This window comes from Mesoplodon densirostris, chromosome 17 (assembly GCF_025265405.1).
Source record: "Mesoplodon densirostris isolate mMesDen1 chromosome 17, mMesDen1 primary haplotype, whole genome shotgun sequence".
In the NCBI taxonomy this organism is placed as follows: Eukaryota; Metazoa; Chordata; class Mammalia; order Artiodactyla; family Ziphiidae; genus Mesoplodon; species Mesoplodon densirostris.
The window spans coordinates 24,841,421-24,857,721 of NC_082677.1; the positions used below are offsets into that span (position 1 = coordinate 24,841,421).

The 16,301-nt window shown below is 40.3% G+C and overlaps 1 protein-coding gene across 2 annotated transcripts in view; it reads left to right on the top strand.

The window, feature by feature from the left end:
* VWA8 (von Willebrand factor A domain containing 8) overlaps nt 1-16,301 on the top strand; it is a 359,147-nt gene that overhangs the window by 55,446 nt on the left and 287,400 nt on the right. For both annotated transcript variants that reach the window (XM_060079870.1, XM_060079871.1), the window contains exon 5: nt 11,833-12,000. In XM_060079870.1, coding sequence (XP_059935853.1) covers nt 11,833-12,000 — 168 coding nt within the window. The remainder of the gene's footprint in view (nt 1-11,832; nt 12,001-16,301) is intronic.

Consider the following 16,301-nt stretch of genomic DNA (forward strand, 5'->3'; position numbering starts at 1 on the left):
TTGAATATGCTCAAGTCTTTGCATCGTTAAAAAAAATGACTGCTGCTACACTGTCCCCAGCTCCATCTCCCTTTCTAGCAACAGGCCCCTCCCTTCTTCTCTTCATGGCTAGTTATTTTGTAGAATGTTGCTTGGTATGGGTTTGTCTGATGTTTCCTCATGATTTGGCTGAGATCATGCATTTTTTTTGAGCAATAATGTGAAATTGATACATTTCATTACTGTATGTTAACTGATCACTCAGTTAAGGTGGTGTCTACCAGGTTCCTTCACTGCTGTGTTATTTTTTCCCTTTGTCGCTTATAAATATCTTGTTGGGGGAGATGTTCTTGAGTCTGCAAATATCCTGTTTCTCATCATACTCTTTTTTTTTTTTTTTTTTTTTTTTTTTTTGCGATATGCGGGCCTCTCATTGTTGTGGCCTCTCCTGTTGCGGAGCACAGGCTCCGGACGCGCAGGCTCAGCGGCCATGGCTCACGGGCCCAGCCGCTACGCGGCATGTGGGATCTTCCCGGACCGGGGCACGAACCCGTGTGCCCGGCATCGGCAGGCAGACCCTTAACCACTGCGCCACCAGGGAAGCCCTCTCATCATACTCTTACCCACTAATTTTACCATCCATTGATGATTGTTGCTTCCAACAGTTATTACTACGGTGTGTGCCAAATCGTGACTTTCTATTTCTATCCCTCTTTCAGAGTAGAGGTTCTTAACTTGAGGTCTCTATTGTAGACATATACCTGTGTGCATTTTACTCTGGAGAAGAGGTGCAGCATTTATTTTATCAGGTTTTCAAGAGATCTTTTTCTATCCATCACTCCTTTTCAACTATACGATCACAGCACCTAACTCCATTAAGGTAGATGAAAGGAATCCTTTGTGTATTTGACTTCTGTTTCTGATCTCTCTCTATAGCTTATTCCAGATTCCTCTGGAAAGGTGCAGTGCATAATTGACCAAGGTCTCCTGGTGTAAATAAAAGCAGATCTGCAGCGTCTGTTGTTGTCCTATGTTGTCAAGACTTTGTCTTCCCTGGCCCACAGTTGGGAAACCACTAAATTTTGATATACATATCTCTAGTTTTATCTCAGAGAACATGTATTTTCATCTCTATGAAATGTTTAAAAGTTAAATACAATATTTAGTCTGTTCTATAACTAAGATTGATAAAAATTTTAGCTTTTTATATGTAATATTGCCACAAGTTGTGAAAACTTAGTTTTTTTTCTTTTTTCTTTTTTTAAATTGAGATATAGCTGAGTTTCTTTTTATTATGAGCTTTGTTTTCTTGGAGTAAATAATTACTTGGAGTAAGTAATTCTTGTGAAAGAAAGCTTAATTGAGACCTTAGCTGAAACATGAATTTTTATAAGAAGTAGTTTATGTTTTATTTTTAATGTTCCGGAAGCCATTTCTATAGATTTGTCCTTTTCTCAACTAGCAAAAATGAGATTCTTATTTTTTTTTTTGTTCTTTAGGAGATACTAAGTCACTTCTGTCCATGCATTTAAAAAAAATAAAGCTGCTACCACAAGATAGTCAGTTTTGTAGGTATATTCATGAATTGATCTTATTTTTAAAATAGGATGATCATCTTGAGTCCAATTGTGGTTTTCATAAAAGTTTACGTTTTTATGATAGTACATAGACACTTGAAATGAATTCTGCAATATAGTGCAAAATTCAACAGCTTATTAAAAGGAGGCTTGATTAAGCAATGCCTGTTTCTTTTGCACAGTTGGAAAGTCAATGCTTTGCTATTTGAGAAATTTCTTTGTATATTTAGTCTCTAAAAACAAAAATAGAGATAGTCTTTTTCCTCCCTTCAGATATTCAGATTGTTTGGGGGCAAATTACTATAGGGAAAATTAAATTTTAAGCAAAGGGGTCAGTATAAAACAGACAGATTTTTCTAGTAAAGCAGTATGGTATATATAAGCATGGGGGAAATCTCAACCAGTTCACTGTTATAAAAATACCACGTGTGTGGCAACTAATATCAGGAAAAGTATTGGAATGATAAATGCCATACTGTGGTAGACATATATGTTAAGTTAAGGAGCTTGAACTTAGAAGGGAGGAGATCTGAGACTTAAGGAGGGCCTGAACTAGAGGAGTGGTAGAAGGAATGAGTTCCAGAAATACTAAAGAAGTCCAATCAGAAGGACATGGTGATAAATTGAATGTAGGAGATGAGATAGGAATCAAGGACCTGGCATGGGTGTATGGTGCTCCCACCTTAAATAGAAAGATAAGAGAAAGAGAAGGTTTGGGGGCAAATCTGATGTGTTCAGTGTTGTACAAGAGAGCCTGAGGTGCTTCTAGAGTCTGGTTGGAGACATCCATGTGACAGGACTATGTGGTAGGGCTTGGGGGGAGCCTGAGGTTGAGAGTCGTTAGCATAACAGTGGTGGTTGCAACTATGTGATTAAGTATGATTACTCAGGCCAGACCTTACAGAGTAAGAAGAGTTTGGGGTTAAAGATGTAGTTCTGGCACCACCTACATGGAATGGGCAGGCAGAAAAGAAAGTTTTTTTTAAGAGAGTACAGTGCCATAAAGACCAAAAAAGGAGACTTTTAAGGAGAGAGTGATAACATAAATTTAACAGCATTAATCCTAGTCATGTTGCCAAGTACACAGGAGAAATGTCATTGAGGTTTTCTTCTTTTTTTTTTTTTTTAATATTTATCTATTTGGCTGCACCAGGTCTTAGTTGCAGCACGTGGGATCTTCATTGCCACGTGCGGGATCTTTTAGTTGCGGCATGCGGGATCTTTAATTGTGGTATGCGGGATCTTTAGTTGCGGCATGCGGGATCTAGTTCCCTGACCAGGGATCAAACCTGGGGCCCCTGCATTGGGAGCATGGAGACTTAGCCACAGGACCACCAGGGAAGTTGCGAGATTTCCTTTTTTTTTTTTTTTAAAGCAGATTTTCAAGCATTTTGACCAAAAAGTAGATTTTTCTATTTTGTTCAGCATCTATCAGTTAAAGAAAGATTTTTTTTCACATCTTTAGTACTTTTAAAAAAATTATATTTTTCCTGCTTCTTACCATTTGGGGCCTACTTTATTTCCTATTTTTCTCTATTTCTAATTTTCTTAAACTTGGAAGACTTATAGGACCATTGTTATGATCAACCTGCTGTAGGCCAATGTAAAACCTGACTCTTTGCTGTTTTGGTAAGTTGTTAATGTTGTCAGCATCGAACATGACACTAAATCTGAATCTGTTTTGATGGTGACTCATTTAAAACATCACAGTCTTTTTTTCTTTTTAAAAAATTTTTATTGGAGTATAGTTGCTTTACAATGTTGTGTTAGTTTCTACTGTACAGCAAAGTGAATCAGCTATATATATACATATATCCCCATATCCCCTCCCTCTTGCGTCTCCCTTCCACCCTTCCTATCGCACCCCTCTAGGTGGTCACAAAGCACCGAGCTGATCTCCCTGTGCTATGCAGCTGCTTCCCACTAGCTATCTATTTTACATTTGGTAGTGTATATATGTCCGTGACACTCTCTCACTTCGTCCTAGCCTACACTTGTCCCTCCCTGTGTCCTCAAGTCCATTCTCTACGTCTGTGTCTTTATTCCTGTCCAGTCCCTAGGTTCTTCCTAACCATTTTTTTTTTAAGATTCCGTATATATGTGTTAGTATACGGTATTTGTTTTTCTCTTTCTGACTTACTTCACTCTGTATGACAGACTCTAGGTCCATCCACCTCATCACTACAAATAACTCAATTTCATTTCTTTTTATATTGTATATATATGCCAATTCTTTATCCATTCATCTGTCGATGGACACTTAGGTTGCTTCCATGTCCTGGCTATGGTAAATGGAACTGCAATGAACACTGTGGTACATGACTCTTTTTGAATTTGGGTTTTCTCAGGGTATATGTCCAGTAGTGAGATTGCTGGGTCATATGATAGTTCTATTTTTAGTTTTTTAAAGAACCTCCATACTGTTCTCCATACTGGATATATCAATTTACATTCCCACAAACAGGGCAAGAGGGTTCCTATTCCTCCACACCGTCTGCAGCATTTATTGTTTGTAGATTTTTTGATGATGGCCATTCTGACTGGTGTGAGGTGATACCTCATTGTAGTTTTGATTTGCATTTCTCTAATGATTAGTGATGTTGAGCATTCTTTCACGTGTTTGTTAGGAGTCTGTATTATCTTTTTTGGAGAAATGTCTATTAAGGTCTTATGCCCATTTTTGGATTCGGTTGTTTGTTTTTTTGATATTGAGCTGCGTTAGCTGCTTGTAAATTTTGGAGATTAATCCTTTGTCAGTTGCTTCATTTGCAAATATTTTCGCCCATTCTGAGGGTTGTCTTTTGGTCTTGTTTATGGTTTCCTTTGCTATGCAAAAGGTTTTAAGTTTCATTAGGTCCCATTTGTTTATTTTTGTTTTTATTTCCATTTCCCTAGGAGGTGGGTCAAAAAGGATCTTGCTGTGATTTGTGTCTTAGAGTGTTCTGCCTATGTTTTCCTCTAAGAGTTTGATAGTGTCTGGCCTTACATTTAGGTCTTTAATCCATTTTGAGTTTCTTTTTGTGTATGGTGTTAGGGAGTGTTCTAATTACATTCTTTTACATGTAGCTGTCCAGTTTTCCCAGCAGCACTTATTGAAGAGGCTGTCTTTTCTCCATTGTATATTCTTGCCTCCAGTATCAAAGATATGTGTGTGGGTTTATCTCTGGGCTTTCTATCCTGTTCCATTGATCTATATTTCTGCTTTTGTGCCAGTACCATACTGCCTTGATTACTGTAGCTTTGTAGTATAGTCTGAAGTTCGGGAGCCTGATTGCTCCAGCTCTGTTTTTCTTTCTCAAGATTGCTTTGGCTATTCGGGGTCTTTTGTGTTTCCATACAAATTGTGCAATTTTTTGTTCTAGTTCTGTGAAAGGGGATTGCATTGAATCTGTAGATTGCTTTGGGTAGTGTAGTCATTTTCACAATATTGATTCTTCCAATCCAAGAACGTGGTATATCTCTCCATCTGTTTGTATCATCTTTAATTTCTTTCATCAGTGTCTCAAAGTTTTCTGCATAAAGGTTTTTGTCTCCTTAGGTAGGTTTATTCATAGGTATTTTATTCTTTTTATTGCAGTGGTAAATGGGAGTGTTTCCTTAATTTTTCTTTCAGATTTTTCATCATTAGTGTGTAGAAATTCAAGAGATTTCTGTGCATTAATTTTTTGTCCTGCTACTTTACCAAATTCATTAATTAGCTCTAGTAGTTTTCTGGTAGAATCTTTAGGAATCTCTATGTATAGTACCATGTCATCTGAAAACAGTGACAGCTTTACTTCTTCTTTTCCCATTTGGATTTCTTTTATTTCTTTTTCTTCTCTGATTGCTGTGATTAAAACTTCCAAATCTATGTTGAAAAATAGTGGTGAGAGTGGGCCACCTTGTCTTGTTCCTGATCTTAGAGGAAATGGTTTCAGTTTTTCACCATTGAGGACAATGTTGGCTGTGGGTTTGTCATATATGGCCTTTATTATGTTGAGGTAGGTAGCCTCTATGCCTACTTTCTGGAGGGTTTTTATCACAAATGGGTGTTGAATTTTGTCGAAAGCTTTTTCTGCATCTGTTGAGATGATCATAGGGTTTTTATCCTTCAGTTTGTTAATATGGTGTATCACATTGGTTGATTTGCGGATATTGAAGAATCCTTGCATTCCTGGGATTAACGCTACTTCATCATGGTGTATGATCCTTTTAATGTGCTGTTGGATTCTGTTTTCTTGTATTTTGTTGAAGATTTTTGCATCTCTGTTCATCAGTGATATTGGCCTGTAGTTTTCTTTTTTTTGTGACATCTTTGTCTGGTTTTGGTATCAGGGTGATGGTGGCCTCGTAGAATGAGTTTGGGAGTGTTCCTCCCTCTGCTATATTTTGGAAGAGTTTGAGCAGGATAGGTGTTAGCTCTTCTCTAAATGATTGGTAGAATTCTCCTGTGAAGCCATCTGGTCCTGGGCTTTTGTTTGTTGGAAGATTTTTAATCACAGTTTCAGTTTCAGTGCTTGTGATTGGTCTGTTTATATTGCCTATTTCTTCCTGATTCAGTCTTGGCAGGTTGTGCATTTCTAAGAATTTGTCCATTTGTTCCAGGTTGTCCATTTTATTGGCATATAGTTGCTTGTCGTAATCTCTCATGATCCTTTGTATTTCTACAGTGTCAGTTGTTACTTCTCCATTTTCATTTCTAATTCTGTTGATTTGAGTCTTCCTTTTTTTCTTGATGAGTCTGGCTAATGGTTTATCAATTTTGTTTATCTTCTCAATGAACCAGCTTTTAGTTTTATTGATCTTTGCTATCGTTTCCTTCATTTCTTTGTCATTTATTTCTGATGTGATCTTTATGATTTCTTTCCGGCTTTTTTTTTGTTGTTCTTCTTTCTCTAATTGCTTTAGGTGTAAGGTGAGGTTGTTTATTTGAGATTTTTCTTGTGTCTTGAGCTAGGATCGTATTGCTATAGACTTCCCTCTTAGAACTGCTTTTGCTGCATCCCATAGGTTTTGGGTCCTCATGTTTTCATTGTCATTTGTTTCTAGGTATTTTTTGATTTCCTCTTTGATTTCTTTAGTGAACTCTTGGTTATTTAGTAGTAAATTGTTTAGCCTCCATGTGTTTGTATTTTTTACAGATTTTTTCATGTAATTGATATCTAGTCTCAGAGTTGTGGTCAGAAAGATACTTGATACAATTTCAATTTTGTTAAATTTACCAAGGCTTGATTCGTGACCCAATATATGGTGTATCTTGGAGAATGTTCCATGAGCACTTGAGAAGAAAGTGTATTCTGTTGTTTTTGGATGGAATGTCTGATAAAAATCAATTAAGTCCATTTTGTTTAATGTGTCATTTAAACCTTGTGTTTCCTTATTTATTTTCATTTTCATTTCATTTCATCTCTCTATTGGTGACAGTGGGGTGTTAAAGTCCCCTTCTAGGATTGTGTTACTGTCGATTTCCCCTTTTATGGCTGTTAGCATTTGTCTTATGAATTGAGGTGCTCCTGTGTTGGGTGTTTAAATATTCACAATTGTTATATCTTCTTCTTGGATTGATCCCTTGATCATTATGTAGTGTCCTCTCTGTCTCTTGTACTTGTCTTTATTTTATTTTATTTTATTATTATTATTTTTTTTTTGCGGTACATGGGCCTCTCACTGTTGTGGCCTCTCCCGTTGCAAAGCACAGGCTCCGGACGCGCAGGCTCAGCGGCCATAGCTCGTGGGCCCAGCCGCTCCGTGGCATGTGGGATCTTCCCGGACCGGGGAACGAACCCATGTCCCCTGCATCGGCAGGCAGACTCTCAACCACTGCGCCACCAGGGAATCCCTTTGTCTTTATTTTAAAGTCTATTTTGTCTGATATGAGAATTGCTACTCCAGGGTTCTTTTGATTTCCATTTGCATGGAGTATCTTTTTCCATCCCCTCTTTTTCAGTCTGTATGTGTCCCTAGGTCTGAAGTGGGTCTGTTGTAGAGCATATACACGGGTCTTGTTTTTGTATCCATTCAGCCAGGCTATGCCTTTTGGTTGGAGCATTTAAACCATTTACATTTAAGGTAATTATCGATATGTATGTTTCTATTACCATTTTCTTAATTGTTTTGGGTTTGTTATTGTAGGTCTTTTCCTTCTCTTGTGTTTCCTGTCTAGAGAAGTTCCTTTAGCATTTGTTGTAAAGCTGGTTTAGTGGTGCTGAATTCTCTTAGCTTTTGCTCGTCTGTAAAGGTTTTAATTTCTCCATCTAATCTGAATGAGATTCTTGCTGGGTAGAGTAATCTTGGTTGTAGGTTTTTCCCTTTCATCACTTTAAATATGTCCTGCCACTCCCTTCTGGTTTGTAGAGTTTCTGCTGAAAGATCAGCTGTTAACCTTATGGGGATTCCCTTGTATGTTATTTATTGCTTTTCCCTTGCTGCTTTTAATATTTTTTCTTTGTATTTAATTTTTGATAGTTTGATTAATATCTGTCTTGGCGTGTTCCTCCTTGGATTTATCTTGTATGGTCCTCTCTGTGCTTCCTGGACTTGATTGACTATTTCCTTTCCCATATTAGGGAAGTTTTCAACTATAATCTGTTCAAATATTTTCTCAGTCCCTTTCTTTTTCTCTTCTTCCTCTGGGACCCCTATAATTCAAATGTTGGTGTGTTTAATGTTGTCCGAGAGGTCTCTGAGATTGTCCTCAATTGTTTTTATTCTTTTTTCTTTATTCAGCTCTGCAGTAGTTATTTCCAATATTTTATCTTCCCGGTCCCTTATCCGTTCTTCTGCCTCAGTTATTCTTCTATTGATTCCTTCTAGAGAATTTTTAATTTCATTTACTGTGTGGTTCATCATTGTTTGTTTGCTCTTTAGTTCTTCTGTGTCCTTGTTAAACATTTCTTGTGTTTTCTCCATTCTATTTCCAAGATTTTGGATCATCTTTACTATCATTACTGTGAATTCTTTTTCAGGTAGACTGCCTGTTTCCTCTCCATTTGTTTGGTCTGGTGGGTTTTTACTTTGCTCCTTCATCTGCTGCATATTTCTCTGTCTTCCCATTTTGCTTAACTTACTGTGTTTTGGGGTCTCTTTTTCACAGGCTGCAGGTTTGTAGTTCCCATTGTTTTTGATGTCTGCCACCCGTGAGTAAGGTTGGTTCAGTAGGTTGTGTAGGCTTCCTGGTGGAGGGGACTAGTGCCTGTGTTCTGGTGGATGAGGCTGCATCTTGTCTTTCTGGTGGGCAGGACTGTGTCCGGTGGTGTGTTTTGGTGTGTGTGAACTTAGTATGATTTTAGGCAGCCTCTCTCCTAATGGGTGGGGTTGTGTTCCTGTCTTGCTAGTTGTTTGGCATGTGGTGTCCAACGCTGGAGCTTGCTGGTTATTGAGTGGAGCTGGGTCTTAGCGTTTAGATGGAGATCTCTGGGAGAGCTCTCGCCGATTGATATTACGTGTGGCTGGGAGGTCTCTGGTTGTCCAATGTCCTGAACTTGGCTCTCCCACCTCAGAGGCTCAGGCCTGACACCAGCCCAGAGTACGAAGACCCTGTCAGCCACACGGCTCAGAAGAAAAGAGAGAGAAAAAAGCAAGCAAGAAAAAAGTACAATAAAGTTATTAAAGTAAAAAATTTTTTAAATTATTAAAACAAAAAAAAGAAGAGATCAACCAAACCAATAAAGAAATCCACCAGTGATAGCAAGCACTAAAACAAGATAAACATAAAAATCCTAAACTATTCAGTTGCATACAGCAAACCCCAAGTCTACACTTGCTTCCAAAGTCCACTGCCTCAAATTTGGGATGATTCATTGTCTTTTTAGGTATTCCACAGATGCAGGGTACATCAAGTTGATTGTGAAGATTTCATTCTCTGCTCCTGGGGCTGCTGGGAGAAATTTCCCTTTCTCTTCTTGTTTGCATAGCTCCTGGGCTTCAGGTTTGGGTTTGGCCCTGCTTCTGCGTGTACGTTGCCCTCTGGTGTCTGTTCGCCCAGACAGGAGGGGGTTAAAGGAGCGGCTGATTAGGGGGCCCTGCCTCGCTCAAGGAGGGGTACGGAGTGCAGGGCCTGCCTGCGGTGGCAGAGCCCGGCGTGACCTTGCAACAGCCTGACGCGTGCTGCGTGTTCTCTCCGGGAACTTGTCGCTGGATCACGATACCCTGGCAGTGGCAGGCTGCACAGACTTCTGGGAGGGGAGGTGTGGATAGTGACCTGTGCTTGCACGCAGGATTCTTGGTGGCTGCAACAGCAGTGTTAGCGTTTCATGCCCGTCTCTGGTGTCCGCACTGATAGCTGTGGCTTGTGCCCTTCTCTGAAGCTCATTTAGGTGGTGTTCTGAATCCCCTCTTCTCACACACCCCGAAACAATGGTCTCTCGACTCAGGCAGCTCCAGAGTTCTTCCTGGACTCCCTCCCGGCTGGCTGTGGTGCACTAGTCCCTTTAGGCTGTGTTCACGCAGCCAACCCCAGTCCTCTCCCTGGGTTCTGACCTCCAAAGCCCGAGCCTCAGCTCCCAGCCCCCACCCTTCCCGGCGGGTGAGCAGACAAGCCTCTCGGGCTGGTGAGTGCTGGTTGGCACTGATCCTCTGTGCGGGAATCTCTCCGCTTTGACCGCCGCACCCCTGTTGCTGCGCTCTCCTCCGTGGCTCTGAAGCTTCCCCCCTGCCCACCCGCAGTCTCCGCCCGCGAAGGGGCTTCCTAGTGTGTGGAAACTTTTCCTCCTTCACTGCTCCCTCCCACTGGTGCAGGTCCCGTCCCTATTCTTTTGTGTCTTTTTTTTCTTTTTTCTTTTCCCTACCCAGGTACGTGGGGAGTTTCTTGCCTTTTGGGAGGCCTGAGGTCTTCTGCCAGCGTTCATTAGGTGTTCTGTAGGAGTTGTTCCACATGTAGATGTATTTCTGTTGTGTTTGTGGGGAGGAAGGTGATCTCCATATCTTACTCCTCCGCCATCCTGGAGGTCCTCTGACCCATATCTTCTTTATCCATTCCTCTGTTGATGGACATTTAGGTGGTTTCCATGTCCTGACTATTATAAATAGTGCTGCCATGAACATTGGGGTGCATGTGTCTCTTTGAATTATGGTTTTCTCAGGGTATATGCCCAGTAGTGGGATTGCTGGGTCACTTGGTAGTTCTATTTTTAATTTTTTAGGGAACCTCCATACTGTTCTCCATAGTGGCTGTACCAATTCACATTCCCACCAACCGTGCAAGAGGGTTCCTTTTTCTCCACACCGTCTCCAGCATTTATTGTTTGTAGATGTTGTGAAGATATGGCCATTCTGACTGGTGTGAGGTGATATCTCACTGTAGTTTTGATTTGCATTTTTCTATTTAAAAAAAAGAAAAACAAATACCATATGATATCACTTATATGTAAAATCTAAAACAGCCAAACTCATGAAAACAGAGACTAGAATGGTGGTTACCAGGGACTGGGGAATGGAGGATGTGGGGACATGTTGGTCAAAGGGTACAAACTTCCAGTTATTTGATGAATAAATTCTTGAGATCTAATGTACAGCATGGGGTTATAGTTAATAATACTGTGTTATAATCAAATAACTTATAGATTTATATGTCAATTATACCTCAATAAAGCTGAAATTAAAAAAAAAATAAAAATAAATAAATAAAATAAAACCTCACAATCTGCACCTGTTCTCACCTAGTTTATCTGATCTTCACAAAAATCTTGATAGGACAGATTGTAATCTTCATTTCTCGTTTCTATCAATAGTTAAGGAATCTGCTTCCTTAATTGCATTACTGATCCAAAGATAGCTCTTAGTTTTCTGTTTCATTGGGGATATATCTAAAATGTTACAGCTGAAATGGGAAGTAGCTGCATGGCACAGGGACATCAGCTGGGTGCTTTGTGACCACCTAGAGGGGTGGGATAGGGAGGGTGGGAGGGAGATGCAAGAGGGAGGAGATATGGGGATATATGTATACATTATAGCTGATTCACTTTGTTATACAGCAGAAACTAACACACCATTGTAAAGCAGTTATACTCCGATATAGATGTTAAAAAAAATTTTTAAATAAAATTTACAGCTGAAAGGAGCCTTAGAGATCATCTCTTCTCATCGCTTCATTTTACAAATGGGAAAGCAGGCCTAAAGAGAGAAAACCACTTGCTTAGTATCATATTGGCAGGAAAAGCAAAACCATGATCTAGAACCCAGCTTTCCTGACTCCCGGTCCCTATAATAAGAACCACAGTTTAATTTGCATTACAAGTAAAATCAGGCCATTCTCCTCTGTGTTTGATAGTCTCATATTGCTTTTGTTTCTTGGAAATAGTGTGCAGTTCGTGCAGCCACAGAAGGTAGAACTCTCGTTTTGGAAGGCTTGGAAAAGGCGGAGAGGAATGTTCTTCCTGTTTTGAACAACTTGCTGGAAAATAGGGAGATGCAGCTTGAAGATGGACGCTTCCTCATGTCTGCCGAGCGTTACGACAAACTTCTCCAAGTAAGAAAAGAAAAATGTGACTGCTTTGTCTTAGCTGTTGAGCTGTGGGTTGGCCATTTGTTGTATAAGACATGATTGTGTCAGAATGCGGACAAATGTTCAGGTGGTGCATATCTTGGGCAACTGCCTGAAGTCAGTCATGCGTTTGCAGTTTTGTATGGCTCTTCTGTTTTCCACATCACGTTAGAAGACCTCCCAGGTTTTTACTTCTGTTTGCCTATCTAATAACTATTCTTTCTTTCTCTCCTTTTAATTCTTTTTCCCTTTCTCCCTCCTTTTCCATCTTCTTTTTCCCTTCTCTTCTTTCTCTCAACAAGCCTAATAGCTTCTAGACTGGGCTGGGAACCAGGAAGACAAAGCTGAATAAAGTCCAGTTGTTGGGTTCAAGAAGCTCAAAGCCCAGTAGATATTGACAGAAATGAGTAAAATATTTAAAGATACCCTGAAGGTCCCAGCTACCAGCATCACCTGCCTGAGTTGTTTGTGAGAGCTTTGCAACTGGAACCCCTGCTTCCATCCTGGCTCCCCCAGGGCAGTTAGTGATCGCTTTAAAACACGAAGCAGAACAGGTCATTCCTCTGCTGTAAACCTCTAATGCCTTCCTGCTCTACTCAGAATATAATCTAAAGTCCTCACAATGGAATACAGGGTCTTGGGTGATCTGGGCCATTACTGCCTCTTTGGCCTTATCTCCTTCTATCCTTCTCCTTTTTCATTCCACTCCAGCTGCTAGTATTCTTTTTATTGTACCATAACCTGCTGGATATGCATTATCCTATCTTATCAGTGCTTTGCACAGGCACTTTGCTCTTCTGGAATGGTTTTCTCCCAGATATCTGCCTGGCTCATTCCTCTATCCCTTTCAAGTCTTTGCTCAAATGTCATACAGGCATACCTTGTTACATTGCACTTCGCTCTAGTGTGCTTTGCAGATCTGGTGTTATTTACGAATTGAAGGTTTGTGGCAACCCTGCATCAAACGAATCAGTGGGCACCATTTTTCTAACAGCATTTGCTTACTTCATGTCTCTGTGTTGCATTTTGGTAATTGTAACAATATTTCAAACTTTTTCATTGTTATTATATTTGTTATGGTGATCTGTGACCCCTGATCTTTGACGTTACTGTTGCAGTTGTTTTGGGGCTCCTCGAAGCACACCCATGTATAGGATGGTGAACTTCATCAATAAATGTATGTTCTGACAGCTCCACTGATCAGCTGTTTGTTCCCCACTCTGTGTCCCTCTTCTTGGGCCTCCCTATTCCCTGAGACACAACAATATTGAAATTAGGGCAATTAATAATCCTACAGTGGCCTCTAAGTGTTCAAGTGAAAGGAAAAGTCACTTGTCTCTCACTTTAAATCAAAAGCTAGAAGTGGGGCTTCCCTGGTGGCGCAGTGGTTGAGAGTCCGCCTGCCGATGCAGGGGACACGGGTTCGTGCCCTGGTCCGGGAGGACCCCACATGCCACGGAGCAGCTGGGCCCATGAGCCATGGCCACTGAGCCTGTCCGGAGCCTGTGCTCTGCAATGGGAGAGGCCACAACTATGAGAGGCCTGCATACTGCAAACAACAACAACAACTACAACAACAACAAAAGCTAGAAGTGATTAAGCTTAATGAGGAAGGCATGTTGAAAGCTGAGACAGGCCAAAAGCTAGGCCTCTTGCACCAGTTAGCCAAGTTGTGAATGCAAAGGAAAAGTTCATGCAGGAAAGTAAAAGTGTTACTCCAGTGAACACACAAATGGTAAGAAAGAGAAACAGCCTTATTGCTGAAGAAAATTTTAGTGGTCTGGATAGATGATCACACTAGCCACAACATTCCCTTAAGCCAAAGCCTAATCCAGAAGAAGGTCCTAACTCTCTTCAATTCTTTGAAGGCTGAGAGAGGTGAGGAAACTGCAGAAGAAAAATTTGAAGTTAGCAGAGGTTGGTTCATGAGGTTTAAGGAAAGAAGCTGTGTCCATAACATAAAAGTGCAAAGTGAAGCAGCAAGTGCTTATGTAGAAGCTGTAGCAAGTTATCCATAAGATTTAGCTAAGATAATTAATGAAGGTGGCTACACCAAACATCAGAGTTTCTGTGTAGATGAAACAGCCTTTTATTGGAAGAAGATGCCATCTAGGACTTTCATAGCTAGAGAGAAGTCGATATCTGTCTTCAGAGCTTCAAAGGACAGGCTGACTCTCTTGTTAGGGGATCATGCAGCTGGTGACTTTAAGTTGAAGCTAATGTTTATTTACCATTCTGAAAATCCTAGGGCCTTTAAGAATTATGTTACATCTACTCTGCCTGTGCTCTATAAATGGAACAACAAAGCCTGGATGATAGCACATCTGTTTACAGCATGGTTTATTGTTAAGCTCACTGTTGAGACCTACTGCTCAGAAAAAAAATTCCTTTCAAAATACTACTGTTCATTGACAATGCGTCTGGTCACCCAAGAGCTCTGATGGAGATGTACGATGAAATTCACGTTGTTTTCATGCCTGCTAACACAACATTCATTCTGCAGTCCATGGATCAAGGAGTAATTTTGACTTTCAAGTCTTATTATTTAAGCAATACATTTTGTAAGGGTATAGCTGCCATAGTAATTCCTCTGACATATCTGGGCAAACTAAATTGAAAACCTTCTGGAAAGGGTTTGCTATTGTAGATGCCATTAAGGACATTTATGATTCATAGGCAGAGATCAAAATATCAACGGTAACAGGAGTTTGGAAGAAGTTGACGCCAACTCTCATGGATGACTTTGAGGGGTTCAAGAGTTCAGTGGAGGAAGTAACTGCAGAGGTGACAGAAATAGCAAGAAAACTAGAGTTAGAAGTGGAGCCTACAGATGTGACTGAACTGCTGCAATCTCATGATGAAACTTTAACAGATGAGGAGTTGCTTGCTATGGATGAGCAAAGGAAATGGTTTCTTGAGTTGGAATCTGCTCCTGATGAAGATACCGTGAAGGTTGTTAAAATGGCAACATATGATTTAGAATTTAGAACGTAAACTTAGTTGATAAAGCAGAAGCAGGGTTCGAGAGGATTGACTCCAGTTTTGAAGGAAGTTCTACTGTGGGTCAAATACTATCAAATAGCAGTGCCTGCTACAGAGAGTCAATTGATGCAGCGAGCTTCACTGTGGCCTTATTTGAGGGAACTGCCACGGCCATCCCAGCCTTCAGCAGCCACCATCCTCATCAGTCAGCAGCCACCAACACCGAGGCGAGATCCTCTACCAGCACAAAGCTGACTGTTCACTGAAGGCTCAGAAGATGGTCAGCACTTTTTGGCAATAAAATATTTTTTAATTAAGGTCTGTGCATTTTTTAGACATAATGCTGTTGCATACTTCATAGACTACAGTGTAGTGTAAACGTAACTTTTATACGAACTGGAAAACCAAAAAATGTTTGTGACTCACTTTATTGCAATATGTGTTTTATTGTGGTGGTCTGAAACCGAACCTGCAGTATCTCCGAGGTCTGCCTGTATTACCAATGAAGCCTGCCCTCACCCTTTTATTAAGTACTTCAGTGTGCCCTCTGCCCCCATACTCCTTTACTCTGCTCTGTATTTTTCCACAAAGTCTTCTAATATCCCACATGATTTATTTACTTGTGTTTTTAGCTCATTGTCTGCCTCCCTCTACTAGATTATACTTTCACTAGGCCAGGAATTTTGTCATTGTTGTTACCTCAAACTTTAGAACAATGCCTGGCACATGGTAGGTGCTCAATGACTATTTGTTGAATTAATGAATAAGTGCAATGAAGTCTTTAGATGCTGTGATATAAGAGGGTATAAAGAGGACAACAGCAAGGGACTGGGGGGCTCTTCAAAGGCTGAAGAACAGTGAAGAGACATTGGAAGGGTCAGGCAGAGAAAGAAGGTATGACATTTAACAGGTGACTGCTGTGCACCAGTTACTTTCATTTTCACATGCATTATCACATTTAACTTTTGTAACAGCCATAGTAATATCGGTGATATTATTTCCACTTTATAGATGAGAAAATCGAGGCTCAGAGGGTATGATAACAAGTTTTGGGTCACTTAGCTAGAATGTGCACCAAGCACTAGAGCCAGGATTTGTGACTCCGAAATCCACGCTGTTTCCCGTCTCAGTTCCACCGTAGAGTAGTTGCAGGAATGTGGGCAAGTTACGTAACTCCTTTGAACGTCAGTTTATTCATCCATGAAAAGGAATTAAATGTCTATTTGGATTCTGGTGAAAATTAAATGAGAAAAATTCATGGAAAGTGCTTATCATGTATTAAGTTTTCAAAGAATGTTCCTTAT